Below are 19,646 nucleotides of genomic sequence, written 5' to 3'. Positions count from 1 at the left end.
GGGGAGGAGGAGGGGGGAGGAGGAGGAGGAGGAACTCATGCCTACATTCAGCATCAGTGGGGTTTTGAGAGTCACCCATTTTTGCAGAGAGGCAATGTGATGTCACTGGGAATTTCAATCTATCCTAATTACCTGCTAGTGTAACGTTAAAACAGGTTCCCCCCCCCCCCCATTTCTTCCCTAAGTATCGGTGATCTTCAGAATAATGTCATTTTACTCATTTTATGGAAAACCTGAAAAAGTGTAAGCAAAACAGAGTGAGATGCTTCTGTCATTCAGCTTCAACAATTCTTGTTGCTGTTATGATAGTTGAGTTAGAACGCAGGGCCTCGTTAGGCAAGTGTCTGCCACAGAGTTTTCATACTCCAGCCCTAGCTTCAGCAGTTATGAACCCACTAAATCTCTCCCATGTTATTTTGCCATAAATCTCAACTCATCACTATTCTTTTTCTGGGAGATTTTTAAAAAATATTGTCATTTTCACATACACACGTACAGCTTAATTACCAACACTAAAAAAAAAAAATCAACTGTGTTGCTATTTAGTGATCTTTAGTCTTGTTTATGTGGAATACTTGGGATTGTGAGAAATAATTGCTAAGTCTGTGTTAAATTTCTTTGCTTCTTTGTTTACTGATTTTTGTCAGGGGACTACTTATAAGCATCCAAAACTAGCTTGACTGAGGTCATTTCAGGATAATGTTTTCTCCAAAAGGGGCCTTTTGGTTCAAAACAAGTTAAGAGTATCTGATTATATGAGGGAATTTGTAAGGACTGAAATGTAATGTAATAAGTCATTTCTCTCAGAAGAAAACGTTGAAACAATTTTTTTTCTTTCCTGCAGGGGTAGGGGCCTATAATTCAGTGAATGTATTATTTAGGAAGTGATTTTAAAGTTGGTAATTTACTGGATGTGGGACAGCAGAAAGAGTACAGGATGAGGCTGCGTTGTCTTGCATGTCCAGGTTGGAGACAGACGGATGTGGAACCTTTCACTGAGAGTGGAAACCAGGTCTGACAGGCTTGGAGTCTATCTGATTTTGAGCTCAGGAGCTGCCTGTGGGCCTGCCCCTGAACAGGTGTGGTTGGCATGTGTACAAAGCTCAGGGGAAGGTCTGGGCTGGGAGGAGATACCCTTGTGGGTATGACTGGACTAAGGCACTTGAGATGAAACCCTGGTACCTAAGACCTGATGGAGCCTGACAAGGGTAGGAGTGGAACCAGGGGAAGATGACACTGTGGGAACCAGAGGTGCTTTTAGAAGGGAATGGCTACAGTGTAGGACATGTCAACAAGTTTATGGAGACTTCTCAGAGGACGACAGGTGTGTGAAGACAGATGAACAGGACATAAGGGATCTTTACTGAGGATAAGAATATTAACCTGATGGGCAGTAATAGGATGCACCAGCCAGTAGGTATTAAAAACCACTGCATCCTTGGAATGCTTGCTTTATGACATTCGAAACTGAATGTAATTACAAAAAAAAAAAAAAGGATCCTCAATAAAAAAAAATACAATGATCAACAGTGCCATGAAGAGCTCGTACAATAGGCAGGATGAAGAGTCATGTACTGGTTTGGCAACTGTGGTCAGAGTACAGGGGGGATGAGGCAGATGCAGTGGGTGGGAAAAGACTGAGTGGTGTGCATGACTCATGGCAGGTGCCTGTTTGTGAAATGAAGGAGAGAGATGGTGTCTGGGAAGGACTGGGGCTGGGATGAATTCAGGGCTTGGATGCTGTTCCTAAGCATTTTTTTGCTCAAGGTTGGCTCTCTACTCCTTGAGCCACAGTTCCACTTAGGGGTTTTTTGGTGGTTAACTGGAGCTAACAGTCTCATGGCAGTTTTTGCCCAGGCTTCAAACCTAGATCCTTAGATCCTCCTGAGTAGGATTAAAGGCATGTCCCACCAATGCTTGGCTTTTTTTTTTTTTTTTTTTGGGGGGGGGGGGGTCCGGTTGTGGGGCCTGAACTCTGGGCCTGGGCGCTGTCCCTCAGCTCTTCAGCTCAAGGCTAGTGCTCTACCACTTGAGCCACAGCGCCACTTCTGGCTTTTTTCTTTTTGCTTATGTGGTGCGGAGGAATCGAACCCAGGGCCTCAGGCATGCAAGGCAAGTCTACCACTGAGCCACCTTCCTAACCCTGCTTGGCTCTTTTTATTTTTATTTTTTTCATTTATTTTTGTTGGTTGTGGGGCCTGAACTCTGGGCCTGGGCACTGTCCCTCAGCAATTCAACTCAAGGCTAGAGCTCTACCACTTGAGCCACAGCACCCACTTCCTCTTTTTTTTTTTTTTTTTTAATAGGAAGAGGCCTGAGATAAATCTCACAACTTCAGTAGTAGTGATGGACAGATTTGGTCAGATGTAGAGGTAAGATGTTTGGCTTGGTCAGCACAGAGAAATATCCCTCTTCCCACATCTAGACTCTGGCATCACAAAAAGGCCTGACTTTAAGGAATATCTAAGATATGACTGGAATTAAGACCTATTGTGTGGTTATGCAAGGCAGTAGTCTACCTTAGGGTTCAAGTGTCTCTCAAGGTCCTTATTTTGTCCCCAGTCATCAATTCAGCTTATTTCACTGGCCTTGCTCTCCTCGGTCTGCCTGCTGGCACTGACTGTCCTCCACAGTTGTCTTGACCAGTCATCTGGTTACCTTGTGCCTGCTGTTAAGATGATTTCAGGGAGCTCCTTGCTAGAGGCAGGAATTAATTCCTGTACAGGGAGGGTCTTTTGCCTTTTGTACTTGATTTCTAGTTGTGGTCAAGTTTGTCTCCTACTCAAGTCCCAAATCCAAAAGCCACATTCTTATCACATGGCCACCAGGTGTAGGTACAGGCATATATATAATCCATGCTTTTGGTCTGGCTAACACTTCAGACATACCTAGCTCAATCTCTTGCTCCAAAGCAATGATGGTCACACAATCTTCATTCCCTGGGGTGTGTGCTGTGGAACTTAAGACTACCAATGAGATGGCTCTGTTACCTAAAAATACCTGCTGAAGCCAACAAGCTAGAGGGCTCAGTGCTCTTTGACCTTCCTGCTCTCAAGTATACTTTTGGAGTTATAGACTTATGGGTTATAGACCAGTGGGTGCAGGGAGAAGTCTTCATTCCACATGGAGGTGGCTTCTGAGATCTGACACTAATTTATTTAGTAATCTTTCTTTCCATCCCTATTGGCAGCTTAGCCACACAAGTAAATCTAAAAATAAAGAACCTTCTGCCAGGCACTCGTGGCTCACGCCTGTAATCCTAGCTACCCAAGAGACTGAGATCTGAGGATTGTGGTTCGAGTGCAGCCAGGAAAGTCCCTGAGACTCTTATCTCAAATACTCAGAAAAAGCTGGAAGTGGTGCAGTGGTTCAAGTGGCAAAGCACTAGCCTTGTGAAAATGAAACTCAGGGACAGCACCCTGCCCAGAGTTCAAGTCCTAGGAGTGGCGCGCGCGCACACACGCACGCACGCACGCACGCACACTAACCAGACACACAAAAAAGAAGCAACCTTTTTCTTCTGGCCAGTATACGTGGAAAACTCCAAGTATCTGCCTCCCAAATACACTTGATACTGCCTGTTCATGAACACTACCCAGACTTGGCTTTAGATAGAACTCTTATGGGTTTCTGCACAGTCCCTTTCTGAGGTTTTCTTTACCTAGCATAATCTTCACATCTTTACCCCGTATCAATAGCAGTAGGACAGATGTACCCCTTCCAGACTAGCCCCAGTCCCATCTTTTCCATACTCCTGCTCACCTGAGTTGGTTGGACTACATCCACACTAAATGCCAGCCCAGAGCTCTAAATCTGGCCTAGGGCCCTCAGTAACAAAGACTCAGACGCTAAATTTTCGTTAAGTTGTAGGAATTTATTTTAAATAACCTACAGTTGATTAAAAGGGAATTCATGATAAAAATAGAAGATACTTGAGGAAAGATGTGGGAAATGGACTCTGCACACACACTAAACTAATGTCTCTAAAACTAATGATTATAGCAAAAAATGTCTTCACATTAAAATTCTGCTTTTTATGGTTTTTTTTCTCCATTTTTTACACAATTACAAAAGAAAAAAAATAAAAGCCCTAAAATCTTGATTATTCTTCCTTTTTAGAGGGGACCAAATACTCATTTTCCTCTAAATTTACTGACCTGTGGAACTTTTTATACAATAAAATTTCTCAAGTGAATGTCTTGTTTTTAAAAAGAAAAAGATGGATATCATAAAGGGTACAGAGAATGCTCAGAACAAAGGATGATGGGAAAATGGTTTCAGTCACTGATTATTTCATTATCTTTAGACTCACTCGCCCTTCATCCCTCCCCAACCCCAATCTACACGATCTTTAAGATCAAGAAAAAGGCTTAAATATTTTAAAATAATTAAAAAGAAATAAAAATTCACATTTAAAAAGGAACACTCAAGTCAGGAAATATTTTCCCATCATGCTTTTCTGTGAACAGGTGTCTGAACCAAAACACTGCCATGTCACAACTGCTTCAAGTTTAATGAAAACTGATTCCCATGACAATAGAGTGACAACTCTTAACAGGTGCGCTGGGTTTTTGTTCTACTTAATTTTAAATTCCTGAAATGGGGGAGTGGGGAGGGAGTTTAGGAATTCGTTTCTATTAAAATATAGAAGTTATTGCAAAACCCTAACTGTAAAAACGCACCAATATAATCGGACTTCGCATACAGTAGCTAAGAGAATCCAAATGTTTCAGTGAAACTGAATTTGCCTGACAGAATGCTGACAAATTCCCATCCACTTACCCTCTTAAAAATAAAAACAAAATTCAAAACAAATCATACAGCTAGAATTTTGATATCTGAAATATTTTTAAATAAGTTGTCCATAGGACAACTGGCTCAGCTCTCCCTTATAATATCTCCAGGTTTATCTTTTCACAAAGATGTTGGTTTGTTAAGACTTGCTGCCTCTCTTCCTCAGGTGGAGGGCAAGTGAGGCTCACAGTTTATCCATCTTCCCCAAACCATACTGTTCTTTTTCACAGAACCCTGACCCTTGAGACTGGCTAAAATTCATAGTCCTCATCAGCCATGTCGATGGCCCAGGCGAACTTCTCCCGCTGGGTTTTGTTGTAAATTTTCTCAATTGGGACACCCCACTTCTTGCACCTGCAAACAAAGGAGACAGAAAGGAAATTAGTGTGACTCAGAAAGCAATAGAGTGCTATCACAGACCACACCCTCTTCCAACCAACCAATGAGTGCAGGGAAAACTCTTCATTCCATATGGGAGGCAGCTTCTGGAATCTGATGTTCTAATTTACGCAGTAATCTTCATTCTTGCCATCCTGATCAGTGGCCTAGCACACAAGCAAACACAGCAGCAAGCAACCTTCTACTTCTGACAAGAACTTGTGGAAAACTTTTCAAAAACCTGTCTTCCAAATACATTTGATTATGTCTTGCTCAATGAACACTATCAGTACTAAACTTTGGATATGGCACTGGGGAGTTTCTATATACTCCCTTATTTCCCAGACCAAGAATGGACTCCCTTTTTCACATGTGACTGGTAAGGGTATAAATGAATAATGCATTAAGCATATTCTAAGGGCTTAAGATATTTCATTTAGTCTTGCCATTGATCTCTAAAGTAGGTGCTACTATAGATTGTACGAACGAAGGTACAGATGAAATGAAGGAATTTAAATGTAATGATGTCCTTGAATAGCGAGTTAGGAGTGGAGCTTAAGAAGTTAACTTAAGAAGTTTGCCTCCATAACCCATACTTCCTTTTTGTTTTTATTTTTTTTGTCGGTGTGGGCCTGAACTCTGGGCCTGGGCGCTGTCCCTCAGCTCTTCAGCTCAAGGTTAGCGCTCTACCACCTGAGCCACAGCGTCACTTCCAGCTTTTTCTGCTTATGTGGTGCTGAGGAATCAAACCGAGGGCTTCATGCATGCAAGGCAAGCACTCTACCACTGAGCCACCTTCCCAAGCCCCCATAACCCATATTTAAAACCACTGTGTCTCTCCAAGGATTAATTCAACCTCTAGCACAACCCGAGTGGAAGGTACCTGTGGCCCATATAGGAGATGATACTATTGGGGAAGATATTACCACCTATGCCTAGAATTGAACAACTCAAGCTAATTAAATACCTTCTAAAACAATAAGCCATCAAACTATTTTGTATGATATTCTACAACTATATAATAGTGAGATGATATATCTGAGTATGTGCACATATCAAAATTGATGTCCCTTTGTTAATCATACTACTTTGTGTAAATTGCTCGTATTTATATCCTCTTTTCTCTTTCATTCTACTTCTTTGACTTACAAAAACTTCACTGAAAAGTTCAGTCACAGTGTAGATGAACAGACTCTTGTTTTTCCTTCAGTAAGGGCTAGCTAGCTACGAGTTTCCATTCCTGTCCTAACTGCACCTTTAACCTAAACTGAGGTTACAAAACGGACTCCTTAGGGCCATCTAGGATGTTCCACTGTACTTGGAGATAGGGCTCAGCAATAGGGCTCTGTTTACTGCAGAAGCCAGAGGTTTCCTAGGATGAGAAGCAAGCAGCTTGGTGCTAAAGAAGCCCCTCTACTTTCTCCAGAGCTCTAGAAAGGGTAAGTGCTTACCAAGCCACTGAGATCCTAGGGTCCAGATAATTGAGTTTGGAGGTTCCCAAGGCAATTTGTTTATTCTCCTCCCGATCTGTGGCCTGAACTTCCAGCTTCATCAACTGCTCCTCCAGTCTCTGTACAGCCTTCTTCTTTGATTCTACTACCCTGGAATAACGGCAGTTATCAAGAATCAAGTTTGGCTGGGCATGGTGGCTTAAATCTGTGATCCTAACTATTAGGGAGAAAGAGATTGGAAAATCATGGTTCAAGTCTGGCCCAGGCACAAAACATTCATGAGACTGCACTTTGTCATCCTCAGTGATACAGGGAAAAACAAGTAGGAGAATCACGAGGGCATATAGACAGACCCTATTTTGAAAATAACCCATGGAAAAGGGGCTGCCAGAGTGGCTTAAGTAATAGGACCTTGAGTTCAATCCCTAATAATGGAAAAACAAAAACACTGAGCACTGATGTGGCTCATACCTGTAATTCTAGCTGTTTAGGAGGCTGAAACCTGAGGATCATGGTTCAAAGCCAGCCAGGACATAAAAGTCCATGAGATTCAAATAGCAAAAAATTGCTCAAGTAGTAGAGCACCAGCCTTGAACAAAAAGCCAAAGGAGAGTACAAGGCTCTGAGTTCAAGTCCTTGCATTAGCACAAAAACAAAACAAACTCAAACCTGCCCCCTAGAGTACAGTGCAGGCAAACCTTGCCATTTAAAAGCATTTCCAGGGGCTGGGAAGTTGGCTCAGTGGTAGAGCGCTTGCCTTGCATGCCTGAGGCCCTGGGTTCGATTCCTCAGCACCACATAAGCAAAAAGAAAAAAAGCCGGAAGTGGCGCTGTGGCTCAAGTGATAGAGTGCTAGCCTTGAGCTGAAGAGCTGAGGGACAGCGCCCAGGCCCAGAGTTCAGGCCCCACAACCGGACCAAAAATAAATAAATAAATAAAAGCATTTCCAGAAGACAGCAGTAAGACAGAAAACATAACACTCAGGAGGCCCAGGCAAGATGATAATTAGTTTGAAGCTAGTCTGAGCCACACAGTGGGACCTTATCTTCAAGGAAAAATAAAGCACCTTAGAATGGCTGGGATGCCAGGGCCTCTAAGTGATCTAACTTTTCTCCCAACCACCTCTATTTGGAACAATGCCAGATACATACTTCTTGGTCTTTGCATCCTTCATGACTTTGGCATCAGCCTTAGCACTTTTCAGGTCCCTCCGAGCATCTGCTAGCTGGTCTTTCTTGGCATCAATCTAGGTGGGCAAGAACAGAGTAAAGTTAAGAGCAAAATGAGCCAAGGACAAAAAAGAAGGGCTCCATTCAAGGAGAAACCTAGGAGTTGTCTCCACTAGGTTATTTCTGTCAGTGGTTTTCCAGGTAAGAACACTTAAGGTATTAAAAAATTATGAGAGCAGAGGAGAGGCAAACAGTGATTGATGAATTGCTATTTGCTCAGTTATATTCTTCAGTGGCCCTTCAAAAAATAAAAACCAAAATAGTCTAAGTACAGTAACCTGGAAATCTGGGTGCTAGTCTTCCAGAGTATTTGATTCTGCACACCTGAAAGGAGCTGTTCATCAAGTGGATCCTATGCCAGGTTTTGTTTGGTTTTTTAACTGTTTTTTTTTTGTCTTTTCTTTTTTTTGGTACTGGGGATCGAACCCAGGACGTTGCACTTGCTAGGCAAGCACTTTGCCACTGAGCTCCATCCCAGCCCAATGCCAGGTTTCATACTAAGTTACAAGAACATTATAGGAGAAACTCTTAAGGATGAATGAGCCCTTCTCATTCCTTATTTTCTGCCAGCGGTTTGAGAAAGAGTTGCCAGCTTAAAGAAGAGAAAGGAAAAAAAGATACACTGAAGAGAATGTCCAGGAAACTAAAAAACAGAGAACAATGAAAATTAAAAGATTAAAGAGAGAAGACTGAGGTGAGGACATTCAGTATCTCTCAAAAGCAGAGGTGTAAAAAACATTTTTAGATGTGGAGTGTTTTTCCCAAAGGAAACCTTACAGAATTCATCTATATAACAGAAGAGAGCCAGGAGCTGGTGACTCACACCTGTAACTCAGGAGGCTGAGACCTGAGGATCGCCATTCTAAGTCAGCCTGGGCAGGAAAGTCTGTGAGCCTCTTACTTCCAATTAGCCACCAGAAAACTAGAAGTGGTGCTGAGGCTCAAGTGGTAAGAGTGCTCGCCCTGAACTGAAGAGCTCAGGGACCGTGCCCAGGCCGAGTTCAAGCCCCATGACCAACGAGGGGGGGGGGAGGAGAGAGAGAGGAGGGGGGGAGAGAGAGAGACCGCCTCCTTCTATGCTTGTTGGAACTCCTTAAAGCCCCCCCTGGAAAATAAATTCCTCTTAAGAGTTTGCTTAGAGATACCAGCAGGTAATACCTTGGGGCTAGAGTATAAGTCAGTGAGCTTGTGCTGACAGGGCAGGAGAACAGCCTCCCTGTGGCCACCCCGCTGACCTACAGTCAAGAGGGCATCCTAGAGTAAATACATGCTTGCCTCATACACATTGGCCTGCTGTTCATAGAGCTTTTTTTTTCATTAGATACACATAGACACACACACAGCCCAAGAAGAGAAACAGAGACTACCATTGTGAGAAAATTGTTAAGTATGTTTTCCTATGAGTGGCTTACTTCCAACATCTATGTTGAAATCCAAAGCGAAGTTAAAGGAACTGATTCTATACACAAAAGCATCACAGACACCATGAGGCAGATTCTTCTTAGGCTAGAAATGCAGCAAACCTCAATCTTTTAACCATTTCTATGAATGCTAAATTGGCAGGGTATGTCTAATTCACTCAAGCATCAAAGACTCCATTGATTCCCTTGGCAAATGGGTGTGTGTTTGCTTTGTGGGTACATAGTAGAAGGTTCCTGGGCTTGGAGGACTCGTCTGGCAGGCAGCCTGAGCTGCCCAAACAGTGGTTCCAGAGTGAGAAGAACAAATGACCTCCACATGCTCTAGGGAGGATCTCTTGAATTGGATAAACAGCACCTGAACATGTGTGCTTTGAATTCTGGTGTGGAATGATAACAAGAGGAAAGTAAACAATACCAGATGACTGCCCTTTAACATAGTGGCAGCAAAGGGCAACTGTTAGAATGAGTGGTTTGTAGGATGGCTAATGCTGTGGTCAGGGATTCAAGAGGTTTGTAGAGGTATGGCCACTCCTTGTTCATACAGTCATCCCTTCTTCAGAAAAGCCAGAAGGCATCTATAGCATAAACTATGGTGTGTGCGTGTGCCTTTGATCTCCTGGGTATTTATCTTAACATTTCTGCAGAAGGAAAATATTCTAAGCCTAAAATCATCTACTTATATAGTAAAAACTCCTCATCCCAGTAAAGAATTCTATAAACAGGAAAAAAATTACATCTATACTTTAATTAATCGTAATTGTCATTTAGTATTTCTTCTTCAATTATAAATGAGGGAAACACACCATAGAACGTTAAGCACCTCTGACTATCACCAATATGATACTGTCATACATTATAGTTGCAGAGTTTTTAGGGTATCATTTATGTCCATTATTACCTCAAAATTTGCAGTAATTATTAGAATCACCACAGACTTAGGAGGGAAATGCTCAATGCCAGGCAGAATGAAGAGAGAAGAAAAGTTACATGAAAGTAGAAACAGACTTGTTTGAACATCAGTCTCTCCCCACAGGGCACACACAGCCAATATCAACAGATGTTTGATGAACTATATAAAAACATGATTCATGTGCAATGCATAAAAATAAAAACACTGCTAGGAATATGGAGGACTTAAATATCACTGTTTCACCATCTTTTTATTTTGAACCAACTTAATTTAGAAAAGTAACCCCCCCCTCCCTTGTCTCTGCAGCACTGAGGATGGAACCCACAGGGCCTTGTGCAAACTGTACAAGGTAGGCTCTATGACTGAGAAATGTTGTATTTTGGGACACTGGTAACATGATTAAAAAAAATTACTACATATTTTTGTAGTACTGGGGATGTAATCCAGGGCCTTACACATACCAGGCAAATTCTCTTTCACTGAGCTATATCCCCAGCCCAGACAATGTATTTTTCTCATGTAAAATAAGGGGAAAAATTAGTAGTTAAAAAGTGCATCAAAAGCCGGGAGCCGGTGGCTCACACCTGTAATCCTAGCTACTCAGGAGGCTGAGATCTGAGGATCACAGTTCAAAGCCAGCCCAGGCAGCAAAGTCCGTGAAACTCTTATCTCCAATAAACCACCAGAAAAACGGAAGTGGCACTATAGTTCAAGTGGTAGAGCACTAGCCTTGAGCTGAAAAGCTGAGGGACAGACAGCACTGAGGCCCAGAGTTCAAGCCCCACAACCGACCAAAAAAAAAAAAAAAAAGTCCATCAAGGGCTGGGAATGTGGCTTAGTGGTAGAATGCTTGCCTAGCATGCATGAAGCCCTACATTCGATTTCTCCGTACCATATTAAACAGAAAAGGCCATGGCTCAAGAGCTGGGGTGCTAGCCCAGGCCCTAAGTTCAAGCCCCAAGACTGGCAAAAAAAAAAAAAAAGCATCAAAATGAGCATTGTAAAACAGAACTTGTGTTCTCAGCACAAAGACTTCCAGAACGACCTATACCCTGATATTCAACACTAGTATCATTATGACCCTTTATTTATCTTTAACATGGACCTTTCTCATATTGTTTTCCCATCCCAGAAGCCAGATTATAAAAGCCTCTCATGTTCAGCTGATCATCCCAGAGCCCACAAGATTTGCTACCCCACCATTCAAACATGAGATACCTTAGACTGCAAGTTCATCATAGACTTCTCAAAAGTTTTTGGTGGTGCCCTTTGATGGTTACAAAGAATTGCAACAGCTCGATTGGCACGGTTATAAGAAAGAATCTTTGCTGGGATGTTCTCATCCGCTGTAAAGAAAACATGATAGTAAAAGGGTCAGTTTGTATACTAAGAGTGTGTACATGACTGTCTTCCTCGGGAATTTATCTACAAAATACTATTGGCTTTTATCTTACTCAAATTTCTTCCAAAGCATGAGTCAATGGTCATAAAAAAAGGACATCAAGAAGTTTCCATGTAAGCCAGGTGAATTTCTATCACAAGAACAATTCTGGACCTCTGTAATATAATTCTTTGAGACCTGGTCTACTGTATAGCCCAGATTGGCCCCCAACAATTCTGCCTCAGCTATTCAAGTAACTGGGAATGTTAAGAGTCCCATTGCACTTGTCTTGTCTCTTTTATTTATTTTTTTAAATATATTTTTATTGTGAAAATACTGGACAGAGGGGTTACAATTACATGGGTAAGATAATGAACACATTTCTTATCAAGCATTGTAGCCTCCTGCTTTGTTTCTCCTTCCCATCCCTTCGTATCCTCCCCCACGCCCGCCCCCCCACCAAAGTTGTAAAGTTCGTTTTTCGACATAACGACTTATACATCTCATTGTTACAATGGGTCCTCCTGTATCCCTGTTTTAACAATTTGTTTTTTTCCCTTCCCCTCCACATATACCAACATCATATATAGTGAAAGCAGGGGTTATGCCATGGGGGAGGGACATACAAGGCAACAAAGACATAATCTTATAAATATGTTAGAAACAATCACATGAAAGATCTCCCTTTCTTTCTTTCTTTGGTCAGTCGTGGGGCTTGAGCTCTAGGCCTGGGAGCTGTTCCTGAACAATTCAGCTCAAGGCTCTGATTTTCCACTTGAGCCATAGCTTGGCTTGTCTTTTTAACAGTACAATGAAATATGCAACTTCTTCTTTTTTTTTTTTTAGCCGGTTGTGGGGCCTGAACTCTGGGCCTGGGCGCTGTCCCTCAGCTCTTCAGCTCAAGGCTAGCGCTCTACCACTTGAGCCATAGCACCACTTCCGGCTTTTTCTGCTTATGTGGTGCTGAGGAATTGAACCCAGGGCCTCAGGCATGCAAGGCAAGCGCTCTACCACTGAGCCACCTTCCCAGCTGCAACTTCTTTTACTCCAGGAGTTTGGTCATTTACTTAACCACCTAATGTAGCCTATAAAGGAAATGTAGAATAGGGGCTGGGCCTGATAGTGCATGTATATAATCTCAGGTAATGGAGGGTGAAGGATCATGAGTTCAAGACCAGCCTGTGCAAAATTAGTGAGATCCTAGTCTCAAAAACAAAATACAAACAAAAAGGATTGGAGCCATGGATCAAGTGGTAGACCGTTTTGATGCTCTGATTCTATCCCCATTACTTCAGAGCAGGAACATGTATGTAACTGGGGAAGTTGGTAGAGAGTAAAATGAGAGGACCTTAAAATTTTACATTTTAAAGACAGAAGACAGTATATGTTATTATTATTATTATTACTTTGTCAGTCGTGGGGCTTGAATTCTGGGCCTGAGCGCTGTCCCTCAGCATTTTAGCTCAAGGCTAGCACACTACCACTTGAACTACAGTGCCACTTCTGGTTTTCTGGTGGTTTACTAGAGATTAAGAGTTTTACCGAATTTCCTGCCTGGGCTGGCTTTGAACCGCGATCCTCAGATCTCAGCCTCCTAAATAGTTAGGATTACAGGGTGCCCGGCTACTTTATTATTTTTTGTCAGTTGCGGGCTTGAACTCAGCCTGGGCACTATCTTGAACTTTTTTGCCCGCAGTTAGTGCTCTACCACTTTGGACCACAGCTCTACTTCCAATTATTGGGTGAATTGGAGATAAAAGAGTCTCAGATACTTTCTTGCCCAGGCTGGCTTTGAACTGCAATCCTAAGATCTCAGCTTCCTCAATAGCTAGAATTAGAGGTAGGAGCCATCAGTGCCTTTATGTTTTAGAAAGAAAAATTATGTCATCCAAAACAAATTTTTACTTGTGCTATGTAGCATTCCTTACATTCCTACCCTACAATTCTGAACCTCAACATGGATCTTATATTTTCTGTATAGTCTAAAGACCATTAGACAAATTTCCAAAAGAACTTAGAAATTCAGTGGTGACTGAACCCAAGAGTTCATGGCAAGGAGCCTGAGGATATTTAAAAAACACTGCTTATTCTTATGGAAAGATGGGGAGATGAACAGAATCCTTAGGAAAGATTTGCTCCTACATTTTTGTGGTAACCATGACAACTTTATTCTCCAATGTAACAGGGCATTATAGCACTGTCTTCACCCTGTGAGCTTTCAAAGCAGATGGAAAGCTCCTGTTCACATTCCTTGAATTTAATCTGTAAGTTAGAATGAGGAAGGAAAAGCACCAATTCAATGGTTCCATTCTTCTTTCCTTTCCCTCTTTCTCTTCTTCCCTCCTTCCCTCCCTCCCTTCCTTCCTTTCTTTGTTGGATGTGAGCCTTGAACTTTGGGCCTGGGTGCTGCCCCTCAGCTCTTCAGCTCAAGGCTAGTGCTACCAGTTGAGCCATAGCACCACTTCCGGTTTCCTGGTGGTTTATTGGAGATAAGACTCTCACGGGACTTTCCTGCCCAGGCTGGGTTTGAACTGCGATCCTCAGATCTCAGCCTTCTGAGTAGCTAAGATTATAGGTGTAAGTCACCAGCGCTCAGCAACAATGGTTATTTCTTTTAATTTTTTTTTTAGGTCCAAGACCAGTGGTACTCCAAACCTTGGCACCTGCCATTTTCACTTATTGACTAGCACTCTAATAACTAAGTCATGCCTCCATCCCCTGATTCAATGTTTATATAACTAAGCTTTAGCTCTCTATTAGAAGCCAGGGGGAGAAAAGTTTATGTTCACAATAATGAGGAGAAAAAGAAGAGCTAATATGGGACTTAGCTAATTAAGCAAGGATACTGACTCTACCAGCAGAGGTGTAGACAGCCTGGGTGGCCAAGCATACTTACGGGCTGTCAGTTCTTTTAGCTGCTGCTGTAGTGTGATAGAGGCATTGTACGTGCGGAATACCTTAGCTGTCAAGCCTTCCATGAGATCCTGAAGATGTTTATTTAGGATACCAGTCTGCAGGAGACAAGATGTTAAGATATTGGGATTGAGGTACATGTCACAATCTGGTCAAGTTTACTCCCTTCAAGTAGAAAGTTAGAAAAAGGAGAACATCCTATATTCCAAGATAAAAGTACTTTAATCTGTTAATAAAGTAAATTTATCCTCCCCTATTAAGAAATTCCCAATTAAGGTATCAGAGGAGAGTCCTGGGTCTACAGCAGAGGTGGCTGGGCAACCAGCTCAGGGAAGGCTCTACAGGGAATAAGGGAGGATACAAGGCAGGGCTCATCTAGTCCTTGCCTGGAGGCTTAAGCAGTGATCTGAAACAGGCAAGAGATCTGCTGTATGCCCAAAGGGACAAAGAGTACATTAAAATGCCGTAAGACAGGAGAAAGGGCCCAAAAGCCCAACTTGGACTTCTTCTAGCTCTGTGCGGTGTCCACTCACATTGAGTCGATCAAAAAGATCATCCTCGGGCTGCTTGTTCTCCATAAATAGTTGCAAGTTCTTAAAAACCTAAAAGAAGTAAGTGAAATCTAATCAATAATCTCTTTGCAAGCTTTACTTTAGAAATATATTTCAGACTCACAACACTTTCAAAAAAGAGAAAAGGCACAAGGACTACCCATACATCCTTTACTTAGTCACGTGTATTAGGTATGTACATACACAATTATCTGTTCAAAGTCATTTGTGGGTGCATATTGTATAACTTTTAATCCTAGACACTTTACTGTGTGCTTCCCAAGAATGAAGTCACATCATACTTAGCAGTTGAATACGTTTAATATTGATATACTGTTATCTAATGGGCTCTAGTTCTCTGTTGGTTCAAAGATTGGGATGGGACTGTGGAGCTACAGAAACCTCTACTGTGATGAGGCTAGACTTGGAGACTAAAATGTTACTTTTTTTTACTAAGGACGTGGGGCGAAGCTGAGCAAAGACACAAGGTAAAAAATGTGCAAGATAACCGGCTGATGCTACAACATGACTAAATCATTAAAACAAAAAATAGTGGAGGCCAGTCACACATTGAGTGTGCTTCAAGGGCAACTTTCTGCTTCAGACTTTGTTGAATACTGAATACTGCTCTAAGGCTACCTATCATTCCCAGAGAAAGTGTCACAGGAATGGGAAGAAGGACTAACTTAAAGGATGCACAGCAAACCAAATACTTTTTCTCTCTCTTTCATGTCATTCTTGCAGGTTAGTTCCAAGCAAAGTGCAGAGCACACAAAAAATATTTAAATGGACAAAGAAATGAAAAGGTAGTCTAGGAAGCACAGAGCCACCTTCACTTACTCGTTTCTCAACTGGGACCTTGTTATAGTATCTGATTGAGTCCTTCCCAAGGAAGTCAAACTCTACCACATATTCCTGACCATCCAATTCTGGATGCAGATTGATGTGCTCCACACGAAGTGAACAGCAACCCACAGTATCTGCTGTTTCTCCTTCTTCTTTCTCATTGCCTGCTCTCAGAGCAAGCTGTCCAAGGGAGAGGGGGAAAAAAAAAGGTTAGCATGAAAGATGCGAGCCAGTGTACCTCACAAGCTGTCTCGAAAATCCTAATTTTTCTCAAGGACAGAGTGCATCAGTCTGCATGGCCTGGAAACTTTAGCTCCTGCAGTATGACTTTTATGAAATCCAGAAGGGCACTATATTCAAAGATCCAAGCTTCTCTACTCTCAGAAATGGAAACAGAGGAAGAAAACAAAACAAAAAAGGAAATAACACTTAAAATAATGAGGGACTATTTCTATTCAAGGCAATTACACTAAAAAACAAAACAAAAACACCTAGTCTTCGGTTAGCTGTTAGTGGCTCATACCTTTAATCCTAACAACTCAGAAGAGTAAGACGATGAGGGAAAAAAAATTCAAAGTTAACGCAGACAGTAAAATCTCATTTCCAATTAACTAGCAAACTGCTAGATTGGAGTCATGGCTAAAGTGTCAAGTGACAGCTATGAGCTCATTAATCAAGTGCAAAGCCTTGAGTTCAAGCCACATAACTGGCAAGAAATAAACAAAAAACCTAATGTCTTAATTCTGCTATAATTCAGAATTTGTGCCAAAACACAAGCAATGCAAAAATTAACAGTACTAATAAATTAGAGATCTACAGCACTGTTGGGTTAGGAGGCTGAGATCTGAGGACTATGGTTCAAAGCCAGCCCAGACAGGAAATTCTTAACTCCAATTAACCACCAAAAAACCAGAAGTGGAGCTGTGGTTCAAAGTGGTAGAGATTAGCCTTGAGTGAAAGCACTCAGGGACAGCACCCAGGCCCTGAGTTCAAGCCCCAAATCCAACCAAAAAAAAAAGATGATTATAGGACTGTCTTTCAAATAGTAGTTGTGATAAATTAGTAGTTGGTTATGAATTATAAATATCAACTTTCCTAAAAGAATGAAATAAAGTAGAAATGTCTCACTGCTCATAGTAAAACTAAGCAATGGTTTGTGTAACTTTTGATTCAGTTACATACAAATACGCGTGCGCACGTGTGTGTGTGTGTGTGTGTGTGTGTGTGCGCGCGCGCGCGCACATGCACTGGGTTGTGATATAAAAGAGTATTTTTATTGTGGGTACCTTGTCAATGAAGTAGAGTGCTACAGCTCTCTGCCGGACTTTCATCTCTTTGGATTTCCAGTCTTCTCGGTACTGGTTTCGGATCTTGTCCACACACTTTTTCAGCCGTCTAGCAGTCTCGTATTTCTGCCAGTCTTTCTCACCCTGCAAAGACCCAACCCCAAAGGTGGATTACTTTAGGACAAATGAGTACAAATAATTTTGAATATTCAAGTTTAGAGCTCTGAAACAAACAGCAAGAACTTGAACTTAAGCATGGTTGAAAAGGCAGAGCTGAAGAGAAAGTCTAGGGCACTAACCCATGGAGAACACATCCTGCCCCATTTTCACTGTCGAGCATAACTAGTCCTGTCAAATTGCAAAGAAAGCTTTTTGACTATCATCCTGTAAAATGCTCATCTCTTGGGAAGAGCACAGAAAGCACATCCCAGAACTGACTTCTGTCAACACAAAGGGCATCAACATTGCTCCCATATCAGCAGCATAGGTCCATTGCCCATCTGTGACCAACTGTAGTTTTCTTCTAATTCTCAATTCCATTAAGTTTAAGACAACCATTCAGTTTGATAGAGCTGTCAAAGATACAGAACCAAAGACTAAAACATGTAATTACAAGGAGCACAACAAATACCATTTTTTGCTTACGCATTTACAAGTGTTCCTTGATAAGATTGAGAGAAACAATGTCTCTGGGAAGACTTTTATTTTTTTTTGGCCAGTCATGGGGCGGGCTTAAACTCAGGACCTGGACACTGTCCATGAGCTTCTTTTGCCCAAGGCTAGGACTCTACCACTTAAGCCACAGCACCACTTCTGGCTTTTTTTGTTTATGTGGTACTGAAGAATCAAACCCAGGGCTTCATGCATGCCAGGCAAGCAAGCACTCTACCACTAAGCCACATTGCCAGCCCCCACCACCCTTTTTAAAGAAAATGCGAAAACTTTTGGTATAAGCTTGAAATTTTGATTCTAAAGCTAATGAAAGACTAAAACGTATGGAAAAAAAACTAAGCAACAGAGCAAATATTTTTGTTAGTATGTTGAATGGGAACAGACTCATAAGCAAAGATTATAAAAATGTTGAGTAAGAAAGACAAGGAAAGGGGAAATTTTTCAAGAAATCTCAGGGAGGCAGAGAGTATTGTAAGCTTACTACATGGCATAATCGTAAGGAAGAATTTAAGGATCTCTGACACCAAAACCAGTAACTTTTCCCAGCCCAAAACCCCTAATTCTTGTATCTTATGTTTATCTAAAGGACTGACATATCTGGATGGTAATGCAAAGTTAAAAATTATTCAGTGTGTTGTCAAATTCCAACCTTTGAATATGTCATTGTTATACTGAGCAGAAGACAGTCTAAGAGAAGATTGAGAGTTCAAGAGGTCATATGCACAATGCTATCACCCCTGGAGGTCTGTAATGACTCCTCTAGAGATCCATCCCAGTTGGCTTTTAAAGTCAGACATACTATCTTGGGTAGTAATTCCGAGTAGGGCCTACTACCTCTAGGTGACTTCTAAGTTTCCTACCATAATCAACACCTAGAAACTTGCACAAATATTTACTGTGTAGAGCAGTGTTGTATGGATAAAACTGTCTGGGCTTTCTACTCTTGAGATGTTCCACCTGACCCACCAAACAAGGATCACAGTTTTCTGAGCGGCATACACCATATGTATGATCTGTTCACTTCTCTCCATCCCCACAGCCATGGTCTATCTGGGTCATCATCTTTTGTGCAGGGATTGCAACTACCTTCTATTGTTTGTGTTCAAACTGGTCTCTACAACATAGCAGTCTGAACGATCAATTATGTTACGAGTCTGATATTATTTACCTCTTTAAAATCTAGGTTAAGTGGCTTCCTTTTGGACTTAGTAAGAGCTAAAGATCTGGCTCAAACCCCCCCCTCCCCCCATAGCCTCTTCTTACACTCTTTTTGCTCACCATATGTTATCTACAACAATGCTGCTTTCTTTATGTCCTCAAAACTACCAAGCTTTTTCTCACCTCGGGGATTTCACTGGAAAACTCTTCTCTTTCCTATTCAATTCTTATTTACCTCAAGACAGCTTTTCATGAACCCCAGATGACAAGCAACCAAGTCTAGTATATTCTCAAATGGTACCTTTAGCATCTGCTTTGCAACATTTATGGACAGTTTATAAAGAGAATGTGTTTACGCCAAGCCTATAAATCTTGGCTGGCCGCAGTTTGGCAGCAAGATATCGCAGGAAAGCATAAGGAAACTAAAGAGCTTAGAGTCTAAGAAGATCAAAGTCACTGTTACCAGATATCAGATCTTGGGTAAGTTTTTGTTTAACTCCTACAGGTTAAGTTTATTCATCTACAGAATGGCGAAGAAGTATATAACAAGTATATACTGGTTAGAGAATCAAATGTCACTGGGGGGCCAGTGGCTCATGCATGTAATTCTAGCTGTTCAGGAGGCAGAGATATGAGGATTGTGGTTCAAAGCCAGC

General features: G+C 41.7%; 1 protein-coding gene across 1 annotated transcript in view; it reads right to left on the bottom strand.

Moving 5' to 3' along the window:
• Window positions 1-3,853: 3,853 nt before the first annotated feature.
• The window catches only part of Top1 (DNA topoisomerase I), an 89,773-nt gene continuing 73,980 nt past the window's right edge, over window positions 3,854-19,646 (bottom strand). Inside the window, exons 14-21 of the mRNA XM_042694329.1 lie at window positions 17,161-17,304; window positions 15,869-16,054; window positions 15,011-15,079; window positions 14,461-14,575; window positions 11,402-11,529; window positions 7,775-7,869; window positions 6,624-6,773; window positions 3,854-5,148 (exon numbers count right to left, since the gene is read on the bottom strand). Coding sequence (XP_042550263.1) covers window positions 5,046-5,148; window positions 6,624-6,773; window positions 7,775-7,869; window positions 11,402-11,529; window positions 14,461-14,575; window positions 15,011-15,079; window positions 15,869-16,054; window positions 17,161-17,304 — 990 coding nt within the window. The 3' untranslated portion in view covers window positions 3,854-5,045. The remainder of the gene's footprint in view (window positions 5,149-6,623; window positions 6,774-7,774; window positions 7,870-11,401; window positions 11,530-14,460; window positions 14,576-15,010; window positions 15,080-15,868; window positions 16,055-17,160; window positions 17,305-19,646) is intronic.

Source organism: Dipodomys spectabilis, unplaced genomic scaffold, assembly GCF_019054845.1.
Source record: "Dipodomys spectabilis isolate Male_0828 unplaced genomic scaffold, ASM1905484v1 ptg000175l, whole genome shotgun sequence".
In the NCBI taxonomy this organism is placed as follows: domain Eukaryota; kingdom Metazoa; phylum Chordata; class Mammalia; order Rodentia; family Heteromyidae; genus Dipodomys; species Dipodomys spectabilis.
The sequence above is the reverse complement of the archived record's forward strand: the minus strand, read 5'-3'. Positions and strand labels throughout refer to the sequence as shown.